General features: G+C 39.0%; 1 protein-coding gene across 1 annotated transcript in view; it reads left to right on the top strand.

Moving 5' to 3' along the window:
* Window positions 1-22,712, top strand: part of MMP2 (matrix metallopeptidase 2) — a 36,307-nt gene extending 13,595 nt beyond the window's left edge. Inside the window, exons 6-13 of the mRNA XM_082319546.1 lie at window positions 3,084-3,257; window positions 5,344-5,517; window positions 6,675-6,830; window positions 8,622-8,775; window positions 14,553-14,689; window positions 16,570-16,729; window positions 20,219-20,328; window positions 21,714-22,712. Coding sequence (XP_082175672.1) covers window positions 3,084-3,257; window positions 5,344-5,517; window positions 6,675-6,830; window positions 8,622-8,775; window positions 14,553-14,689; window positions 16,570-16,729; window positions 20,219-20,328; window positions 21,714-21,817 — 1,169 coding nt within the window. The 3' untranslated portion in view covers window positions 21,818-22,712. The remainder of the gene's footprint in view (window positions 1-3,083; window positions 3,258-5,343; window positions 5,518-6,674; window positions 6,831-8,621; window positions 8,776-14,552; window positions 14,690-16,569; window positions 16,730-20,218; window positions 20,329-21,713) is intronic.
* The last annotated feature ends 1,069 nt before the right edge of the window (window positions 22,713-23,781 follow it).

The raw sequence follows: 23,781 nt of genomic DNA, 5'->3' as shown, positions 1-23,781 counted from the left end.
CTGCACCAGGCTTTTCTAAAGTTAGTTCCCAGATCTACGCCCTAATTTTGTAGACTGATTCAACTATCACTTGTCAAAGCAGAAGAAGGGAAAGCAGAAAGTTATCTACCTACTACACAAATCTTATGCGGGTGTGTTGAACCTCTCCTTTGCCATATAGGATCAAGGGATCTTCAATCTTTCTCTTTACCAAACTCCACTGACACTACAGGAACTTTAGGCTCCTTTGGTCCTCTGGTACCTAACGTTACTGATATCTGTACTCTGCCTGTACCTCCCTCACACTGGTCACAGTCCTTGTAGGCTGCTGCTCGACTGCTCTCCCAGGCAGAACCCTCATGTAGCTGCAGCTACCTCCACCTTGGATCTGTGCCACAGGGTTTTTAGCAGCTTTCCAGCCTGAGGTTTCCTTACATCACAACTGGCTGATTTTTCTGGGGAGAGCTAACAGTGCAGTGCAGCTCACAGATTAGTGATGTCCAGCCTAAATCTGCTCTCACATCAGCATACCTTCACTGATTTTTAAATCGCTGAGCTTAACATGATGCAGAACAAGAGTCAGGCCCTTTAAGATCCCCATACAAATAAATAAAGCTTTTGTTTTGTTTTGGGGGAAACTGACCCAGTCTCTGTCTTTAACTTTCATTGACATTAAAGCAAAGAATTTTCTAGTTGGGGGGGGGCAGGATTTGAAAACTTAATAAACCGTTGTTGTTACCATCACATGATGTTACCTCAAGCAAAATGAAAAACTGCATTTTGACTGTGACTCAGAAAGACTCCATGCAAAGCAGTAAGAGATTGACTTTCCATAAGGTTTTTGCAACTTAGCCACATTTAAACCAATAAAAAAAGGCTATTAAAATACAGAGTTTGCCAGACCTAGAGCTGGAAGCAGCTCATGTGGTAAATGAGTCATCTAAACAACTCTGTTTAATTTTGCCTTCCAATTCTATAATTTCTTTATTAAAAAAAAAATAAAGTCTTTCACCAATCACAATAGCTACAGTCTTAGTTAATGCACATTTCCTAACTTATTACAGCATGTAAGACAACTACAAACATTTGCAGCTTGCTGTTTTGGGGAGGCACAGTGTGTGTTGCAGTTATCTTGATGAGCACCTTTTGCCTAGAGACAGGACCTCTGTGTGGCTGCTTCCACGTCCAGGATGCAGAAGGATACAGATGAGAGCTTGGCCAGATCAGACGTTCAGTGAACTCATGCATGTGAGCCAAGCCTGCAAAGCTCCAAGTCCTCTCCTTAGCAGGACTGCAACTTACCTCAGTAACTTACTGGTTCATGCCCCTGATACTGTGGCCAATTACTGATTTAAGTGGAAAAGGCAAAATGAATCATCTGTGTCACAATACCCCATCGTTAGAACCTTTCCCAGCCATCCTTCAGCCAGAAGAGGTCTTGAGTTTTTATTTATTACTACTCTCAAAAGTCAAGCACACTCATAAACCATGTCTCTTCCCATCAATGTATCAGACTAAGCAAAGGCAAACCCCTTCAAATCCTACACAAAGACTGAGGCTACAATGGCTTTTCAGTCATCAAAAATGACAACAGCAAAGTTAGAAATAACCTGCCAAGCCTTCCCACATACACGTTTGGGTTTTAGCTGCAGCTTTAAACTGGGGGAAGGAGAAGGAGAAAGGTGTTCCCTTGGGCACCTTAAAAGAGGCCAAATCATGCATACTTTACACTGGGAATTCAAACAGATGTGTTTCATTCTGAGGGGCTGTTCTTAAATCTCAAGGGGAATTAGTGCATAGCTACATAAAGGATTTTTTTGTCTCTGTTCACTGCAAAGCCCAGTTTGTTGCCCTCACGGTTTCCTCTCACCAGCACATGGCATTCACAGACACTGTCCTACCATTGAGGATTCGCATGGATAGAGCAGCCAAGAGAAGACACAGGCAGATTCACAAGATGTCAGATGCTCCGAGCCACCTGCATTTTCATGTAATTCAATTTGGACACACATTTTTTTTAAATAGCAGCATAAGACATTTTATTTGTCTTCCTCCAGATATTCCAGAAAGTTTACTAAAACCCTAAAACAGATTCCAGAACTCGACTCAGTTTAATCTATACTCCTTCATCCACAAGAGAGATTTCTGATTCTCAGGGTTGAGCCATGGGGCCTTGTTTGTGTATAAACAACCCCTAGAAGACCAATACACTATGTTCAGGAACATAAACGAAGCAAAAGACAGGAGAAGCCTCCAGTGTTCAGCTTTGTCAGAGGAGACATATTTGTCCTCTCTTGCTTATCTCTTGAGTGCCTGAGCCCAGCTGCGTAGACTCTCAGAAATGAGAAGCAAAGCCTAGAGGAAAAGCCTACAGGGTATTATCTGATTTTAACTCTACTGTATGTCAGCATCTTAAAGAAACTGAAGATGTACACAGATGGCCATTAGGAAAAACTGATCTGGTTTGTCTGTGGCTCTGTACAAAGTTTGCCATTCTAGCTAACATTTTTGGTGCAAGGTAAATGAATCAGCAAAGCACTAAGGAACATGAGTGACTTTCCCAGCATCCTATTTCTAAATGTTGTTTCAAGAAGGGATATTAATTTTATGTTATGAGACAGGTTATAAAGTATTCACACAATTCAAACCACATTCAAAGAGCTTGGTAGAATTTTCTCCATTCCCAGTTCATTTATAAAGATGAATCATTCATTCCTTTCTATACATTTGTGAGGTTGTAACATCCCTTGTCTATCTTGCCAAAGCATATAATTGTTGGTGTAAAATAGAATCATAGAATCAGAGCATGGTTTGGGTGGGAAGGGACTTTAGAGATCACCTGGTTCCAACCGCCCTGCCATGGGCGGAGACACCTTCCATTAGACCCGACTATTCAAAGCCCCATCCAGCCTGGCCTTGAACACTTCCAGGGATGGGGCATCCACAGCTTCTCTGGGCAGAGAGGTTGTAAGCATGAACTGCACCACACACAATGGCTGTCTAATCTCCATCAAGACCTTCGCACGTTACCATCAGCACGTTGTGATTCCTCGTTGATACTGAGCATTGAGTATTGACATTTTTCTCGTTTGTTCTCCCGGCAGCACTTTTTACAATGGGCGGCAATGGTGACGGGCAGCCATGCAAATTTCCCTTTAAATTTCAAGGCCAATCCTATGACCAGTGCACAACAGAAGGCAGGACAGATGGATACCGATGGTGTGGAACCACTGAAGACTACGACAGAGATAAGAAATATGGATTCTGTCCGGAGACTGGTATGAGGAATGTTGTTTGCATAACCCAGTCTAATTTGTTTTAAGTAACAAAAGTCTCCTTGTTTACACCTTCACCAGAGCATACAAAAGTTGATGAGTTAGGCCCAATTTCAACATAGGTGGCCAAGGAAGTAACTAGAACAGGAGTGATCTATGTAAACGATACGGTATGCCATAGTACACCAAGTTCATCAGGGATACACAAATGTCATTGAACCATAGGACTAAATGACGACCACTGCAGGATAATTATGAGTAGATTACAAATTGTTAATGGCCCTGGAAGAGAAGTCTCATGTGATGGAAGAAAGCATGAATAATATTTTAGCTTAATACTTACCATTTATACGTGAAAAAAGAAATCCTGTTTAGTATGTTAAGCTTGAGTTAATAGATCTTTTCAGCAATTCAAAAGAACTAAGTGAAATGGTTTAGCCAGGAAAATAGATTTCTGCTTTCTTCACAATTTTTTATACTTTTTAACTTGAGTTTTATTACAGAAAGGAACAAAAATTAATTTATAGCCTTGCATAGCTTGGCAGGTGTTCAATTTTAGGATACAGACTAGAGCCATAAGTATTGAAACTGTATAGGTTAGCTACATCAGTTCTAAAATCTCAGGCTTTTAACAGAGTCAAGGTGAAGCTACATTCACCCCGTAGCACCCTGAAGCTACATTCAAACCTGCATTCACCCTGGGTTTTTTAAGTCTTTTGAAAATGCCCTAACCATTTCCAATAGGGATTCGATATATTGGTATTGAGCTTCCTGTTACTTTTGATAAGCAGGTGTAACCCTTCAATTTTACCTCACAGATGTTTTAAAAAAAAAAAATAAATAAAAGAAAGGATCAAATTCATTGTCACTTGCTACACAGTTAGGAAGAGAAAAATCAAAAGGATAGTTCAACAAACAAAAGAACCAATATATCTAGAATCAATATATCCAAAGTCCTAGGTAACACTGTCTATCACTGGAACCAAGAAATAGACTTAGTTTAAGCTTTTTTTCAGCATAAAAGGTTATTGATTGAGGTAGCAAAAGGTTATTGATTGAGGTAACTCTGATTTCTTTTTTTTTTTTTTTTTCTTTTTTTTATTTCTGGCTTATTAATTAATACTAATGAATGAGAAATAAATAATAATAAATAATTAAGGACACAATCAAGCTTTGCCTCTGTGTTGCTCTCCTGTACCTTCCCAAAAGATGGACCATAATTTGAAAGGAGCTGTAATTGCCAGTTAGCAGTGTAAATGAATTTAAATGTGTTTTATATTCTTTTCATATTCTGTTTATGACACCTACTTTAAAGTGTAATTTTAAATTTAGTTACACCCTCTTCCCTCTAGAGAATACTTGGACATGCATATATAAATGTTATTGCTTATATATTACCACCATATACTACATAGATGAGAATGCACTTAGGGGAAAAATTTACAAGTTTTTTCAAGAATACTAGTTAAAAAAAAAAAATCCATGTTTGATATCCTTTTCTTTAGAAAATGTTTAAAACCATATGCTTTTAAACTGAACCCTGCTATCAGCATAAAACAATTTCTCCATTTATTTGATATGACTCTTCTTCTGGACTTTTTTGGGGTTTCTTTACTTCAAAGCTTATACTTCAGTGGGACACCTACTAACAAGATGGATACTCAATAGCTCTTTAACCTTGCTGACACTAAACCTACCTTCAACCTATTTGAGACACACTTTAAAACATCACCAGGAAAGACCATCAAAATAACAACACAAAGATACTTGCTATGCAATCACCTTCCACAAAACATTGTTAACTGCTGTTTTCTTAGAGCTGTGAACATGAGTCCGGGGCTCATTCTTGTTCCCACCAAAACTATTGGCAAATTCATTGCAATGGTAATACCTAGACTTTTTTCCTTCTTTTCTGTGTCAGAAAATTTTCTTTTCAAATATTACTTTTAATCTTATTCCTCACGTTCTTAAGAGGACTGCAGATTTTCTGCTTGCTTTGTTTTTACCGTGTAGTTCAAGAGAAAATGCATCAGCTTAATCTCAGAAAAGGGATTCTCTTCTCACTGTGGTGTTCTGTCGTTTTCCACAGCCATGTCAACAGTTGGTGGAAATTCAGAGGGAGCCCCTTGTGTGTTCCCCTTCATCTTCCTTGGGAATAAATACGACTCCTGTACGAGTGCAGGTCGCAATGATGGCAAGCTGTGGTGCGCTTCTACCAGTAGCTATGATGATGACCGCAAGTGGGGCTTTTGTCCAGATCAAGGTAACACAGTGTGTCAGAGCAATACAATGGTAACAGCATATTGACCACACTGATGACATCACACTTATGATGACTGCATTCTCATCACTCCTGTCTAGTTACAGTACCTCTCCCCAGCCCAAAATCTGAGCAAAACCCCTACATTTAAATGTGAGACTATTGTTAAAGAGTCAGTCCCAGGGCTCATCTGCCTGAAACACTCAGATTTTCTAAAATTATAATGGTGAAGTATCTTTCCAAAACATAAAAAACCAAAAACATTTAATGAATGAATGAATGAATAAATAAATGTTTTCCTTGTCAGCAGTTTTTCCTTCCAAGGCTAAAAACCACAAGTACTATAGTATTTCACTAGTATGTAATAATTATACTCTGATATTGGCCGAATTAGGAACTAATGCTAAATGTAAAAAATGAATACATTTGTGACTTATATTGCCGAAGATTAAAAACATGTTTAAAAAATAAAAGAGACAGTATAAAGTTTATATGGTGAATGTCTGTATTTAAAATTATTTTGGTCAATCTTTGTCCTTATTTGCAACATGAGTAAAATTAAATATAGCAAAAGGCTTTTTACACATATACAAAAAAATGTTAGATTCAGGTTTTTCTTTTAGGAAGAAAATAACTGCCAAATTTCAGAGACTGTTTGGGCATAATTGATAAAATGTCATCCTATCATAAAAGATTTTTTTTAACCTAAAAATATTTGGTACAACAGTACTGATTCAGGCTCTGTTCACAGACACACAGATATACAGACCTGTTTATCACTTGCATGCCATTTCATGATGAAAAGTAAGATTTGAGGTCTAGATTGCAAGTTTAATTCTTCTGTGCTTAAAAAAAAGTCTGATTTTTTTGCTACACTTCCTTTTTCCATGGAAGTATTAAGACTGTGGTCAAAGTCACTTACATGTGAGACAGCAGCAAACAGCTACAGAAGAAGTTTTAGAATCTCTCTCATGAAATGTCATTTCTGGCAATATGTATGACATTCACCATAGGAGGCCGTAAATACTAATTATGATATTTATTATTGGGAGATTTTTGGTGGGTAGCAAGGAAAATAAAATTATAAGACTATGAATAACCTGCATGGTACACTTGTATTTAGGTGCAAGCAGCTAATGCTATCTTGCTATGTTATTCAGGATACAGCCTCTTCTTGGTTGCTGCTCATGAATTTGGCCATGCTATGGGATTAGAGCACTCGGAGGATCCAGGAGCTCTTATGGCCCCTATCTACACCTACACCAAGAACTTTCGACTTTCTCAGGATGACATTAAAGGGATCCAGGAGCTATACGGTAAAGTCCTCCCTCGTCAGCAGAACTCATCAGGAAAGCATGCAGCACAGGTTGAAATTTGGGACTCAGAACTTGCAGTCAATTTACATACTGCACAATACCACCAATGCCAGAAACATCCTCTGTTCCTTTCTCTCTGCGTTCTTCATGTTATTACCAGGGCTCCTATTTCAATCAAATATCATAATTTAAGGATGAGGGGTCACTAAATTTACTGAACTAACAGGAGCCCCAGAACTCCCCATAACCAAACCTTTAGATGAAAATGTCTAATGCCTTTACTGGGACAATGAAATGTGCTTTTCTCTAGCTTGAAATACCTGATGTGGATGGTTTTGGGTGTTATTGTCTACAACACTGTGAACTTCCCAGATTGCAACTCCCTGTAAGAGGGGAAGGACATTGTTTCCTGTCCCAGCTTGGAAACAGTTCACATTGCCTTCCCACAACAATTCAAGCAGCACCGTCACAATGCCATTCGCAGATAGTGTGTAGAATCTGATACTTCGACGTAAATGTATTTGGCAAGCTCCCGGAGAAAAAGTGGATTTAGGTATTTTTATGTTGGTACATCTTTAAAATTTATTTTCTCCACAGATACCCTTAGTAAAATGCATAACTGTTATTATGATTAAAGTTCCTTCCATGTATATATTTTCTACCTTGTAGAGGCACAAGTATACTACAGTCAATTAAGCAGTCCAAGAAAATCTATACCATTTCTCTTTCTGTGCTTTTCACTTTTCTACTAAGATATCTTCCTAATTGTGACTATATTCTACAGTCTTCAACACCTTAGAAATGATAATAAGAATACACCAAAATGATTGCCACGAGACCCCTTTTTATCAAAAATCTGATTTGAATCTCCATTTTTTCCTTGCTCTTAGCTGCTTTAATTAAGACTGGGAATTGAGACGTGGGCAAGGTTAAGTGAATTTGCTAAGCTCACACGGCGTATCTTTGATAGAGTTCAGAATTTAACCCGGTTCTCTCAAGGCATACTTCAAAACCTGAGACAAAAATATCTTTCTTGCCTCTTTATAATTTATATAACCCTTTACAAACTGCTTTCTATATAAAGCAAGTATTCAGAAAAACCTTTGTTTTCTGCCATTATTATTATTATCTCAAATCGGCTACACTCCACTTTGTTTCATACAGCAAATCAACCTGATGTCTAAGAAAAAAGGCAAATGCCTCATAAGGCAATACAGCAACAGCCAAATAATAAGACAAAACAAAATAAACCAGATGGCAAAATGCATGTTCCAAAGAGCACATTTTGATTATTGATGAGGGCAGAAAGATCATATAAATGGCTCAAATGCATCTTTGTAACTTGCAAAATACTGGCACTTCTAGAAAGAAGAGAAATCCACTTTGATGTCTCTCTCAGTAGAGTTGCAGATAATTCTGAATAGAAGGACTTTGAAATGCATTTCTCTTCTTTTTAGAAGCCAGTAAAATAAAAATTGTAATGTTAACATTTGAACCCAGCATAGTCACTTCTGAATATCTTTCAAGTTAAATAGGCAGCTCAACATGCGTAGACAGGCACAGTGTCTTGAACGAGGCCACACAGGAGATAAAGGCAGGACTGGAAGCTAAGGCCTTCTCAGCTGTACTCAACCACCCTTCTTCTGAAAAGATTTTATGATAAGTTTTTTCTCCTTCAAGCACTGCCTCCAAATTATTCCCCTTCTAGAAATTATGGTAGTTCATATTCTCTATGTAACCTATGCAGCACTGTATTTCAGTGTAACAGAATATCTCTGTTCACCATTACAGAAGTATCGACCGATGTCGAACCTGGACCAGGGCCAGGACCAGGCCCAGGCCCACGTCCAACCCTTGGACCTGTCACTCCAGAGCTCTGCAAGCACGACATTGTATTTGATGGAGTCGCACAAATTAGAGGAGAAACATTTTTCTTCAAAGATAGGTAAGTGACAAATTCCTTATCAATGGGACCTCAAGGAGAGGAATCTGTCAGATCTATTAATCAAAATTTAGAAATTTATTATCAGGCACAATCTCTGCCCTTTCTTTCGTGTGTTCAGAGACAGCAAAGTGTCCTAATCAACTCCTAAGGGAAAAAGATGGCAAATTCTGCTTAAATAATATGGCCGCCTTTGCCACAAGGGTACACTGCTGGCTCATGGTCAACTTGGCTTCCACCAGGACCCCTAGGTCCTTTTTCACAAAGCTGCTTTCCAGCCTGTTGGCCCCCAGTACGTACTGGTGTTTGGGGTTGTTCCTCCCCAGGTGCAGGACCTTCAACTGGCCTTTGCTGAACTGCGTGAGGTTCCTGTCATCCCCTTTCTCCAGGGGTCAAGGTCCCTCTGGATGGCAGCACAACCCTCCGGTTTATCAGCCACTCCTCCCAGTTCTGGGTCATCAGCAGCCTTGCTGAGGGTGCGCTCTGTCCCATCATCCAGACCATTACTGAAGATGTTAAACAGTCTTCTACCCAGTACTGATGCCTGGGGTACACCGCTAGTTACTGGTCTCCAGCTAGACTTCATACCACTGACTACACCCTCGAGCCCTGGTCCATCAGCCAATTTTCAGTCCACCTCACTGTCTGCTTACCTCACCCATACTTCAACAGCATCTATGAGAATCTTATTGGAAACAGGGTCAAAAACCTTTCTGAACTGCTCTCCCCTCATCTGCTAAGCCAGTCATTTCATCATAGAAGGTTATCAGGTTCGTCAAGCATGACTTCCCATTTCAGAATCCGTGCTGACTACTCCCAATCAGCTTCATGTCCAAAAGATTGTCTGTAATTAGAGATAGGCGAGATGATTATGCCATAAATTCACTTTTTCTTAGAGTTACTCTCAAGCTTCTTTGAGAGTCTGGAATTTTCAACTTCAGTCATTATTTTAGGCAGTTTTGTGGTGGTTTTTAATTTCTGGTTTCTGCCCTACACTGGGATTGCACATGCCAAGATGCTATGACAATGACTGGGCTGGTGGTAGTTCTAGCTAAAATCGGGACAAGGAAATGCCACAAAACTCACAAAAAAGCCTGTTCTCATCATATTTTCTGCCCAATTCTACAGACTGGAGAGCAAAAATTAACCGTGGTGTCAGCCCTGCTGGCTTCTGTGGATTCACAGGAGGGTTGCTCAAAAGGGTGAAGTAGCTGGGAGACACATCCAAACTTCTAAATGCTTATGCAAACCAGATATGACCCCCAAAATCTTTAGAGATTTACCCATCTGTAATGTTAATCACAAAACTAGCAATGGAAGAGATGCATTAGCCAGTCTATTGCCTGCCAAAGAAGGATTCATTCCCTATAAAATATTTCCGGATGCCTTTTGTAGCAAAACCTACAAGGATTGTAATTCAGCAATGGAAATCCCATCACTTTCGGGGGAGTAGAGCTCTGGAGGCACTGTCCTTCCTGATTTCATTTCATATAGTCTGCACTCTGGGGGAAAGCTTCAAATCTGACTGCAGGAAAGTTTCCAATCTCAACTTCTAAAAACATCCCTCCAAAAAAGTAGTTCCTCCAAAAAAGTAGTTCATCCAAAGCTAGTGGCAATCATCTCAAATGCTTCTTCTACCATGGAGACACTGTTTTAGCAAATCTTCAATTTTAGCATAACTTCCATTATGACAGACCGGCCCAAAGAGGATCTGTTCCTTTCCCATGTTCATGAAGATACAATCATGGAAATCTGTGAGCGAAGTCTTGTCCCTGCGTGGTTAAATCCAGGTTGAGTCCAAAATCATTAAATAACAGCATTATGTGGCTCTCGGCTGCTGTAATAACACATTAAGGACACTGGTGATTGGAATAGGCTCCATGCGTGCAAGGCCTCCAAGGCAGAAGACACAAAAGGCATTTTTGATGCAAAAGCAGAGACGTTCCTGATAAAATGAGGTGGCTCCACAGCTGCAGCTCCCACTGCCTTTGCCAGGGCCTGTATTACCCAGCTGCTCAGCAATGAAGAGCATCTCCTAAGGAGTACGGCACTTGGCAGCACCATGGTGAGAGACACTAAAGCTCCTTTTTCCTTGCTGTAAATCAATGCCCAATTTGAAATAATTTATCCTCAGTTACCCTGAACATTCTCCCACAGCCATTGAAGATCTGGGCCCACGCACATTCACTGCGCGTGCCTAAATCAAACACTGTTTCCTATCATATAGGAGCATATACAAGCATCTGAAGTTGATGGAAGTATTACAGTTCACCTGTTCATTGGTCCTTGCCAGATGTCAGCTGGAATTTAAAAGGAAGCAGGAACCAACAAACAAGGTCCCCCTCACAAACCAGCCATTTAATAGTTATTTGTATCTCCTGGTGGTGTAAAGTCCAGTCATCTCCTCCAGATTTAAATTTTCAGCTAGAAGATAGGAAGGATTTATTACTATGCTGCACGGTTTAACTCTACTCACCAGCTTTTGGTAACAAAAAATCATGGTCAATTGCATAATGTTACAGGCTATGGTATCCAGTAATTCCTTCAGCGCACTTCCTTCTAGTTCCCATCTATATGATACCCAGAATAATGGTGTTTTGTGTTTGAAGTGTGACTTAATCTTTATCACAGGCTTTGTGTTTTAGCAATGAAGAAATGGGATTTAAAACTTCTGGTTGTAAGAACATAATGTTCCCCATTTCTATTACAGCTGCTAGGGGCAAAAAGGATTAATTCAACATGTCGGTGGGGACACCTGTGATACCTTTTGTCCTCTTCCTCTTGGCCCTGTCAGCAGCAGGCTAAGATTCCTTACAATCCAGTGATCCCTAATGGCAAGAGACAGCCCTTTCTCGGCCATGAAACGGCCCCACAGTATCAACAGATCAGCCTTACAGAAAGCCAGCACTGGACCCTTCCACCAACAAGCTGCAAAAAGCTGGCCCCACCACCCTGACCTAACAAGTTTGCCAAAACTGGTGCCCACTTTTGTTAGCATAGTCATCAGAGAGCTAAAGTATTCACCTCAGCTCAAAGCCTTCTAAACATATTCTCACAGCAGTAAAAAAACCTTTCAAATTCCACAGTATTCACAGCATACTGATCCTCTTTTGCTCACTTGTAGGCCTTGGTTTTCAGCCAGACCTCTACCTTGCTTCTGCTTTTGTAAACCGGTAATCACGCAAGGCTTGATTCAACAAGGAACAATTTTAAATCTACTCCTAAATCAGCAAAGCGATTCAGTATTCTATAAAATCCCAACAAAATAGAACTATTTCGCATTCAGATACAGTTGGTCAAAGAACTATGCAAATACCAAAACAATCTGTTCAAACTGACTCATGCTTTATCTAACATGCAGCAAAAGCAGACAACTGTTGAATTGTTTTGCTCTGGAACGGCTTTGCCCTTCAGTCTTACAGCTTTCCAAATATCAGGCAAGCAGCATTATGACTCACTTTTGGAATTCAAAAAACAAATGTCTATCATGTGTCGTGTGACTTTTATTATTCATGAAAACGACCATAGCATCCAACCGTCATATTACACTGGCAAAAGGAGTAAATAGCAAAAAGGAGGTCAGATCAGATTAATTCGTTCAAAAAAGTATCCCGCCCCACCCCCCCGAGGAAATAAAAGGGAATTACTGGAGGTGCTGTTGGCCATAGAGAACAGTTGAGCTTTTCCACTGGGCACAGAATCCTCCAAGCAACCAGAGTGCCTAAGTACAGCATTTACACAGATGTTTTTGTTCTGAAAGTGAACAAAAATTCAAAATTCTGAAGTTTACCAAGACATTAAAAAAGACCCACTGATTTGGTCCCTTTACATAACTGCATGTAATAATAATAATAATGGCAAATCTTTATTATGTTAAAATATAATGTAAAATACTTACTGTAACAAAGTATGAGATCTGTCTATAAATGTAATTTTAAAATTTAACCTGAATGAGTTAAAACATTTTAACATGTTCAGAGTGAAATGAGAAAGCCAAATAATTAATTTCACCATTTCCTCAATGAGTAGAAATAAAAATACCTCCTACTCAATTCAAAAACAAAATTCAGCTTTGACAAAGTTTCCCTTTCCATGAGAAAACCTCACCATTTTAACAAGTCCCTTGAAATGTGTGCTTTAATAAAAACCTGGTGTTCAAGTCTCCGTTGGCTCTGGAAAGTTTGGAATTCATGCAGATAGTAATTATTAGTGCTGACTCAGTCAAAAATCAGGTCCAAATTTGATTGAGAATTCTGTAACCTGGATTTTTAAAGGAGCTACTTTTATGAATGCGGTATTAGAAAGATTTGTTATATGGATTTCCATTTCGTATCATATTGGATCTGCTTTTCCGTCTAAAACAAGATGCATGAAACAAATGTTATTACCTTTTACAGTGTTTCATATGTGTTTAAACACTGTCAAAAGCAAGAGTAATTAGCTAAATGCCTTACTCCTTGCCTCTTTTTTAAAATGAAAATTATGATGAGTTATGCTCAGATATTTTCATACATGTTAAAAAAACATATATGTATGCAAAATGAGAGTAAGTTAACATATTACTATCTTAATTATTAGTACCATATGCCAGGTTCAATTAATATGTATTTTTAACTGAGACAAAAACCCAATGCACTTGCCAGTTGTACTCTTCCTCATATGAAAAACTATAGATTATTGTAATTCAGTATGCAGCAACTAATCATACTCACAAATGAATTTCAAAATGTTCTATTTGCCCTAGCTAGCTCTGTTCACAGTCAAACTTCTGTTGATAAAAATACAGCAATTTATTAAATGAATTTAGAACTGCTTCTCCAAGTTTTAGGCAAAATCAAAATTCAGTTTCAGATCCTGGGCTTCTCAAAGGTATAATTATTCTAGGTAGGAATGGGTAATGACTATTTATACTCTGCAAAAAATAAGACGCCAGTAGCACCTTGAGCTTCAGCACTGTAATAATGGTAGAAGCTGTTTGACCTGAGAATTTAATAGCTATAGCTTGGTGCAATAGTGATTCCACCAGCCTGCTGATTTTTCATTTTATGACCATGGCAAAACTTTTGTTCTGTTGGGGAAAAAAGTTGTTCATTCTATGGAGAAGGAAATAGCAGTGCCATTTTTTAATACCACAAGCCCTCAGCACAAAGCTCTGCCATTTATAGATAATTACAGCTTTTTAAAGCTTAAATCAAATGATGATCCTACTTATACATAAAAGAGCCAATAAATTACCCTTTGCCTTTCTCTAATGAACATTTTTAGTGCTAGCAGTTTTTTTAACAGCCAAGCTCACTTCCAAGCAGTTTGATATACTGTTATTAAATTTGAACTTTTAGTCACTACAATAGTAATTGCAAGAGCAATTCACGGAATACAAATCTCTGCTTTTGTCACATGCTCTTCCATCTGCTCCATACACAACAGCAGGAGAGCTCTAATAGTTTAAATGCCGTGTAAATGAGTTTATTTGTATACCCAAAGCACAGAATACATTTTGCCCTGATGCAAAAAGCAACAGGAACTCCAAAGCAATCAGTGCAAGCAATTTCACTAGCATGCAGCTTATTGTGCAACTGTTTTAGCAACATGCTTTTAAATGAATGATTTGGCTCTTCAGTCACTGTAGGAAAACAGTTACAAGTGTGCGTTGCTGCTAACGTGTGTGTGCGCATGTGTGTATATGCACGCTTATGTGGCCTTTGCCAGAAGTGATGAGAAACAGATGTGCTGGTGAATTAGTTCATTGTAAATCTCATACAATTTTCTGTTCTGCTCAGATTCATGTGGAGGACTGTAAATCCCCGAGGAAAACCCACAGGTCCTCTTCTTGTCGCTACATTCTGGCCTGATCTGCCAGAGAAAATTGATGCTGTCTATGAAGCCCCTCAGGATGAGAAGGCTGTATTTTTTTCAGGTATTGGTTTTAAGTTTTAAAATGTAAGTAGCCATTTGCATAAATGTTGCATGTGAGCTCAGTTTCCTCCGAGTTGTAACTGGGCCAGGGAATGGCCTGCCTAAGAGCCAGTATAACCAGCAGGTAATGGGTGACAGATCTCAAACATCCCATGCTGAGGACTTTAGGACTAAGGCTGAATCTGAAGGACATTGAACAGCATTCAGTCTCCATTACAACAAAGGGGAGCTATAAGCACCTAGAAAGATACATTCAACAATAAGCGAGACTAATCAAGAGTCGTTATTTAAAACAAGAAGCAACAACAGTGGGAGCTCCATTTCATCAGTCACTGATCTGTTTTTCTTCTGTTTCCTCTCATTTTAAGCTATTGTCTCTGTACATGTTGCTTGAGAACATTAGACCTTTCTCCCCCCCCCCCCATGCCTTTCCTTGTCTCTTCCTCTTTTGCCAAAGACCGACTTCCACTCTGGCTTCCAAGTATCTGCCTCGGTGGCTCATCAGGCAGAGGAACAGGCAGCTGTGCGAGCTGCCTCCATGGGAGAGGAGGAGAACAGGAAGCCCTACTCCGTCCGTTGTAAGTCACACATATGGTTCAGCTGTACTGGCCAAATTAGTGGAGCTGGGAAGCTGTTTTCAACATGAAAAACTGAGCCAGCAAAAACTGGGCTCTAGTATCTACTAAAAACATGACTAAACATCTCCAATCATGTAAAAACCATATGGCTGATGCTGCTGTACGTTTTCTGTACAGGAGGGAAAAGAAGTAACGATAATCTATTCCACATGTCTCAAAGGCCATTTGCTTTAGTTTACATGGAGGGAAAAAAAAAAAAAAAAGCTTAAAAAAGTTTTATTTCAGCCAAGCCAGAACACTTTAAATATTGCATATACTATATATAATCCTATAACATCTAGACAGCTCTCCCTCTCTTTATAATTTCCAGGAAAATGTAACTAACCTGCTTCTAAGAAAATAAATAATTAAGAGCTATCAAACAACCCTTGGTTTGAAAGTTACCTGTAACCCAACTATCTTGAAATACTTACTCCTGAGACCCACCCTTTGCCCCTGAACGATGAAATAGTAACTTCTCAGGAACCCAAACGCTATACTTTACACTTTTCTCATATTAATACTTTACCTACTTTCTCTCCCACTAACTCTATCACAGAATCAAAGAAATGTCCTTTCATGAATGAATCTTCCCATGGCTTTCAGTGAATCCAGTGAGGGTACTTACTAAGTAAACGACAATTCCATGTGAAGAACACAGAATCAGACCTCTTCCACTAGTACATATTCGGAGAGACATTAGAAAATGTCGTATGACAAAAGACAACGTAAAGAGAAACTCTGGGCAAAAACTTCTGGTTAATCACTCAATAGAAATTGCTGAACAAAACAAACCATGGAGGTAAATTGCTGAATAAAACAAATGGAGAGTGAGCATGAGCTTCTGCATTTGGCCTCCAGGTGCCCATGTCTGGTTTCAGACCATCTTCATCATACAAAAAATACCAATATTAACTACTTGCTTTAACGTAACCCCAACTGTACCTTTGTTAGAAGTAGCTGCACATTAGGCTAAGACAGTGTCTGCCTCAAAGATGAGACAGCCAAGAAGAGAGGAAGCAAGAGCACACCGAGGTGATATCTTTTGCTGAGAGGCAAGGAACACTTGAGAGGCAAAAGCAGAAATTGTAATCACAGTACACCTGCACTCTAATCTAGTGCTTCACAGATGGTAAAATACTGGAAAGACTAGTAGTACAGTTAGTGCAATAAAAAGTCCCATAACAAAGCATAACAGAAGAACTATTCCTCTGTATCTGATTAATAAACAGTGTTTGTTTGCTTTGTTTTCTCCCCTACTTAGGAAATGAGTACTGGGTTTATTCAGCCAGTAACTTGGACAGGGGCTATCCAAAGAAACTCACCAGCCTGGGACTACCCCCTGATGTGCAACGCGTTGATGCAGCTTTTAACTGGGGCAGAAACAAGAGGACGTACATTTTTGCTGGAGACAGATACTGGAAGTAAGATGCATTGAAGTGGTGGTGGTAGGCTGTTAGCTGAGCTGTGTCTCTAGGGCTGAATGCCCACTGAGGTTCAGGAGGCAGGAACCAAACACAGGGGTTTCATTCTTTGAGAATACAAAATTCATGCTGACAGCAGTGGCGAGAGAGGATGCTGAACCAGGGAGCATGGCTAGGAAAGCGCTTCAATACAGCAGCAGGAAATTAGCATGTATTTGAGAAAACAGCTTGCAAGGGAAGAGAATATCTGGGAGTCTCTGTCAAGCTGCTCACCACTAACACCCCATCCCTCAACCCCTATATACCAGCAACTGCCCCACGTCAGTCTCAGGCTCTTACAAGGGGCAAGCTGTTGCTGCTGTCAGCTCACAACTGCTGGGAGAAGACTCTGAGAGGAATTCCTTAAAAATGGGCTGACCTCCAATCACTTGAAGCCAAAGACTGACCAGATTGCCTTTGAAATTCTTTCACTAAGCCATCAGGTTTGGAGGCGCTGGATGTGAAAGAAACAGCAGTGTGACTAGCAAAGCACGCTGGGGATGACCGTAAATCCTTTCAGCAGCTGATGTACCAGTCACTAACACATTTGCTCTACGAATAGAGTTGGCACTGAGGAGATCTGAACAAACCACAAGAAGTGTATCTGTTAGTACCTTGGGAAAAAGCTTCAATTCATTTTGACAGTCTCTACAATGCTTTTTGTGTTTCCAGTACATGCTCAGAGATGTTTTTGTTACAAGGAACACCACAAATGTGGTATTCCACAAGTGCATGTAACTCTGTATTTGCACTAAGGTTCCTGTTCAAAAGACTGTATGAGAAGCAAAATATGATGCAACATAAGCTACCAAACTCAGGTGACCTGCTACCACGCTCTGTCCAGGAAAGATTTTTGGACTCTTAGATTAGGAAGGAATGTCCTTAAAATGTCTCAAGGCTATTACTGTGGTAGAAATAAATATCCTACACTACACCTGATGAAGAATCTACTAATTGTATTTAATAGAATTTCATTATCATAACTGGCAGGAAGATTTGGCACTAAAGATCATCTTAAAAAGCAGAGGTACTTTGGTGCTTTGAGGAACCTTTGTGAGTTACCTCTGTGCTGCCTATCAGAACGGCATGAGAAGAAAACAGAGACACTAACTCCTGCTTACACCATCAGAAGTCTCTTCCAGGAACAGGACATTACTTCAGGAATGCAGACATTACGCAACAGGCTAAAAGCTGAACCGTTCATTAACTGACAATTTTGAGGAAAGTTAAACATCAGAAACACCCACCAGAGATCTAAAAGATTCTCCAAGCTATAAGGGTTCCTTCTGAGAGATGCTCTATATAAAATATCAAAGGAGGTCTCAGGATAATGGAGTCCATTTTATGTGAACATTAATTTCATGTTATGATTAAACTGGATGAGTGTCTTCATTATATCGTAATGGCTGTGGATTCCTGTAAGTAAATAAAATACCCTTTCACAATTGCCACTTGATCATAACTTTCAATTACTTCGAGGACAGAACTCTTCTCCATTATCTAAAGAAAAAAAAAGAACTTAAAAGCTAAAGAATGTTATTCATCTTTTAATGTCGTATTGTAGAGACTATCTTAAGCACTTGCAAGTAGTTCTACTGCAGCCAGCTGCAGTACTTCAGATTCTTACCAAAACCTACAGACTATGAGTTAGCAAAGCTGCCTGTCTTCTCTGTACCAACTATTGTTTTGATTAACTGTACTCCAGGGCCTCCAAGTAATTCATCACTCTAATCACAGCCAGTATTTCTATCAAAGTACCTTATCAATTGCAGTCACTGCAGAATGCATAATTTATTGTTACGGAATCAAAATAAGCTTAAGTGATTTCTATCTGTGTAAAGAAGAAAGCAAGCAGTTGACAAATATTTCAGAAAAAATGCATCTCTGTTTAACACAGACGCTATAACCCTTAAGTATGTGGCTGGTTTATTTTATACAAGGACTCTGCCACATGGAATCAAAATAGTTACACACCATAGTTCTTCCTGTGCCATTATCACACTTACTTTAAATGGATTTTTTGGAAGCGTTCTCCTCTCCCTCCTTCCAGCCCTGAGCTATTTTAGTGTTATTATAACAAGATTGTTAAGCAACGTGAAGTTTTGTGAGGGAGAGGAAGAGGAGGTGACTCAGGTTCCACAGCTGAAGTTTTAAACCTACCCAGTAAGATACTAGATTTTCTTTAAGTATCAAGGAAAAAATCGTAAGTAATTTAAATTAATAATTTAAATTGATTTTGACGAACCTACTGCTCATTTGTACTGGTGCAACTTTGGATATAATCCAAGTAGTTCCATACAGCAATGAGGGAAGGGTAACCCGACATACATACAGATACGGACAAATAGAAATCATGAACATAAATGCTTCCTTCCTTCCAGTACTAGTCAAAGACAATCTCTCTGAAGTCCACTGTTCCTGAAGAGGTGCTGCTAGGGTGACCGAGGCCCCACACGCACTGGACGCCTGGTTCAAACAATATCCCATGTCACTGCTCCTCAGGGCATCTCCACTCCTCCTGCTCAGGACTGATTCCCATCTATGAATCAGAAAAATGGTGAAACCAAGCCACAGTCGTGTTCCTTCCATCTTCACTCTCAACGACCTTGCAGCCCTGGGACATTTATTCCCTATACATGGAAGGGGAGATCCTGGATTACTTGTTTGTGGGAGTGTAAAACTGGCTTTGCACCCATCTATCTTTGCATTCTACAGTGGAAAGCACACAGAGTAAATGAAATAACTGATCATCTGCTGATGTGGATACAGACAGATCCACTCACTTCCAAAGGACACTGCAAACTAGATCCGACTTCCATGGAGTTAGGTGGATTTACATCAGCTGAGTTTTTCCTCTTTAAAGCATAGATTGTGAAAACCATTGTGGTTTTGGCCCCCGCTTCCCCCCCCAAAGAAAAGCATATATTTTTAACTAGGCATTTATCTGCTGATCGTCACCGAGAGACTGTGTGAAAATAATAGGGGTTTTTAATGAAATGTTAGGGAAAATAATTAGTAATTTAATAGCAATCCATCAATTACATGGACTACAAGCATATTCAATACAAGCATTTCAAATAAGATTTTAAAAAGATAGCCATTTCACATTAAAATCTGCTATCTTCAGATGCTGGTTGCTGCCTGAAAAAAGTTACCTTTCCTAGAATTATGGTTGGAATTTTAAAGCTACATTTCTGAAAAGAGTTTTTCTTAGAAAGTGTATTTTCAATTCAGCAAGAATTGCATTTCCAAAAGGAAAGATGTAAAATTTCACAGGGTTTTAAAGGAGTCACGAATAATTGTAATGAAATACAAACAATGTTACAATCTCAGTTATTATATTTCTGTTTGATTGTTTTATAGTCACATTTGCAGAGGACTCCCTGAAAAATTATGTTAAATTTTAACATTAAATACAGGTTTGTAATGCAATGATACAATTTTCTTCAGGTACAATGAAGAAAAGAAGAAAATGGAGCTTGCATCCCCTAAATTCATTGCTGATTCTTGGAATGGAGTTCCAGATAACCTCGATGCTGTCCTAGGTCTTGGTGACAGTGGTAAGCTGTAATTGCGATTTAAACTCACTAACAAGCTCTCTTATTTGTCTGCTGTGAAACTTACTGGAGACTATAATTTCTTGTGGTCCATGACTAGGAGCCAAATTGAGTCAAATTCCCATTCAGCTTTGCAAACTACTGGTTCAAACAAACTTTTTTTGGTCTCTATTTTCCCATTAAATATCTGTTGATAAATACCCTACTAATCACAGTTTAAACTTTTAAAAATGAAACATTTAGGGAATACGACCTCTCCTGAATGTTTTTATCCAAGCAAATAATACCACTACTTATGCTATTTTCCCTTTTCATGAAGGCCATTTAATTTCAATCAGCTACTACTCTTTATCATTTACTTCCTTGATGCTGAACACTTTGCAAAGCTTAACAAGGCAAGAAACAGCTTTTATTAGAATCTTCCTCCTTTTCTTCCTTGCTTTTTTTTCTTCTTTTTTTTTTTTTTAAAAAGGCTATATACTGTCTTGTTTAAGTGTCTTGAAGCACCTTATTGTTTTCCATTGCTATGTTGTATAGGTCTAGAAACCTGCTATACAAATGTCAAACAGGACATGGAGGAAAGTAATCTGTGATGCAGTCACTTTTATGTCAAGATGTCCCTGAGGCTTAGATCTGGGTTCATGTTGGTTTTCCCATTTGGGCATGGGGAAAATTAGCTCTGTGGAGAATTCTCTTTCTAGTGTAGTTTGAGACAGAGGCTAAAGCGACTCCTGCCACCCAATGACTGATGCACAGGATGTCCTAACACCAGAAGACCTGACCGGGCCAGTCCCTATGGCTTGGAAATTTCCCAACTTCTTGGCATCTCCATAGGTTCCTCAGTACCAGCACGCAGTCACAGCACCATTTCAGCATCATCCTGCTCTAGCACAGCCAGAACTCCAGTATAATAATCTCCTTTATCACAGGCACAAATGGGTTGCTTTTTGGTTTGGGTTTTGGTTTTTTTTGTTTTTGTTTTTTTTTTTTTAACGTCCTATCAACTACAGCTAAGAGCCTGGCCCATGGTTTTAAGTGGCCTCATATTTTGCACAGATTCGTGGAAATGTCTGGAAGCACCGCTGATATCACATGAGTCTCGACTCAATTACTTTTTCAACATCTATTTTGCCAGCAAACATTTCTTCCCAGAAAATTCTGGCTTGCAAAATGGTAACCTGACTTCAGGCTCCATTTAACAAGACCTCTTTTCTCCAGGATGGGAATTTTTACGTATTTTTAAAATAAATCTTTCTTATTGTGTATAAATACTTCAGTAAATAAGTCTTCCAGTTCATTAAGTTTCATGAAATCAAACAGACAAAAAAGCTTTGATCAAAAATTATGTGCTCCATAATCTGAGTATGCTTTTTTATTTACCTTCACAGGATACACCTACTTTTTCAAAGATCAGTACTATCTACAAATGGAAGACAAGAGTTTGAAGATTGTTAAAATCGGCAAGATAAATTCTGACTGGTTGGGTTGCTGAACTGTATGAGATATTAATAACCAAATATTTACTTTTTTGTTATATGCCTTATCTGTAATTAGAAATAGATCTGAATGCTAATTACTGGACCAGTCTGGTACTGGCACCAAAACATTAAGTACCAGTACTGTACACATCAGATAATTTAAGAGTGTTTGCCTCCTCAGTATACAAAAGATGTTTACGTATATATTCTGGTACAATTTTTCAATTTTCATGCTAGTCATTGTAATGCTAGTAACAGAACGTCCATCATTCTTTACTCCCCTGGTGCTTAAACAAAGCATTGAAACCATTGGAGACTGGATCATGCCCCTGTGTGATACACATCCCAAATAGGCTCAATTGAGATGTACCAGCAGTGCACTTTGATTTTTTTTTTTTTTTTTAAATACAACTCTGTTATAAATAGATGGTTTGTCTTGATGTCTTTCACCCTCTTGCGAGTTTGATCATTGCTTCCATTTATTTACATAATAATACAGAAAGACTGTCAAAGGCACAGGTTGCCTCAGGATTTGATTTGTGTTGATGCATGATGGAATCATGGCAAGAAACTGTGTTAAAGTATTGTTTTAAAGTACTTTTTATTTTAATACCTTAGTTAAATTTAGCAATTTGCTTCATGCACTTTGTTACTACTATACAACTTGTTTATATGGACGGAATGACTCAGATTTTTGAAGTCAATGCGTTATACATGAAAGTCAAGTATTATTGTTTAACTTGTTTTATTTTTCTGTTCTTTATAATATTGGGGTTTTGTTCAGTTAGGTTTTTTGCTTATGCATTGGGCAACAGAAAATGTTCTTCTCACAATGGAATGTTTCTCATTAAAAAAATAAAACAGAAAACAATGTCCCACACATGAAGTGCCAAATAAAATCAAATTACACCGTCAACACTTCTCATGGCCGGGCTTCCTTGTATCATTTGAAATTAGAAATTCAGCAGCATGTTGCCACGAACCACCTGTCAAAGGAAAGACAATATTATCCCAGTATATAACTGCATACTGGATTTATTCAGAAACCTAGGTTATTTCCTGTGTTAGTTCTAAGATGTAACTTCAGCAATTTCCACTAAAGAGATGATATGGCCCCATGCCTCCGTGAAGCCTGCTGCCTTCTCAGAACAGTTTACATGCCTGTCTATTATCCACGCTCTTTCTCCTTATCAGCAGGCTACCTCACCACAACCCAGACAAGAAGAGTCAGCATAGACGCAGTGGTACACATATCCTATAGGCAAGGTAAGCTCAAAAAAGAGAGATGTAAAACCTTGCTCCTGCCCATGAGATCAGACCCCAAGGATCTTATCCAGCTCCATGCACGTAAAACACTTTGTGAGACTCTATGGACTGCATCATGCAAGCGGTCAACCCAAATCCTTCTCAACTCGCATTGAGCCCATGATTCATAGGACTGGCTAGTAACGAACTAATACCTGAGCCAATAATCAATTGGTTTCTTCTCATGTCCTCTACAACTTCATGTTTACACTCAGCACTTTCCTGTTCTAAGCAGAGCTTTTTTACTATGATATTCTGAAGACACTGCTTCTAAAGTGGCTGCCTTTGCCAAATCATCTTTCCACTGCACACTATCCAGATATAACTCCCACTTTGGGAAGCTGTTGATTACTACAGATAATTCTCACCTGGATGAACCAGTACTATTTTCACCTATGCCAAAAGAAAAGATGGCTTATCTCCTTCTAAGCATCTTCGTTCTCTTCAGAAATCACTAATTGCCTTCCCAATTAGTCCTGCACCAGAGCCAACAAAATCAGCCACAAAACAAAGTAGTTGTAATTGCAAAATGTTAGCATTGCAGTTTTTACAGACACCTGGCAACCTTCTCAGGACTGCAGGATCTATTGAGCCATTGCAGGGATGTATGATCTGTCCTGACCATAAACATCTTATACTAGTGTTGAAAATATTCGGTAGCTTTAATGACTGC

Source organism: Platalea leucorodia (assembly GCF_965183815.1).
Source record: "Platalea leucorodia genome assembly, chromosome: 8".
In the NCBI taxonomy this organism is placed as follows: Eukaryota; Metazoa; Chordata; class Aves; order Pelecaniformes; family Threskiornithidae; genus Platalea; species Platalea leucorodia.
The sequence above is the reverse complement of the archived record's forward strand: the minus strand, read 5'-3'. Positions and strand labels throughout refer to the sequence as shown.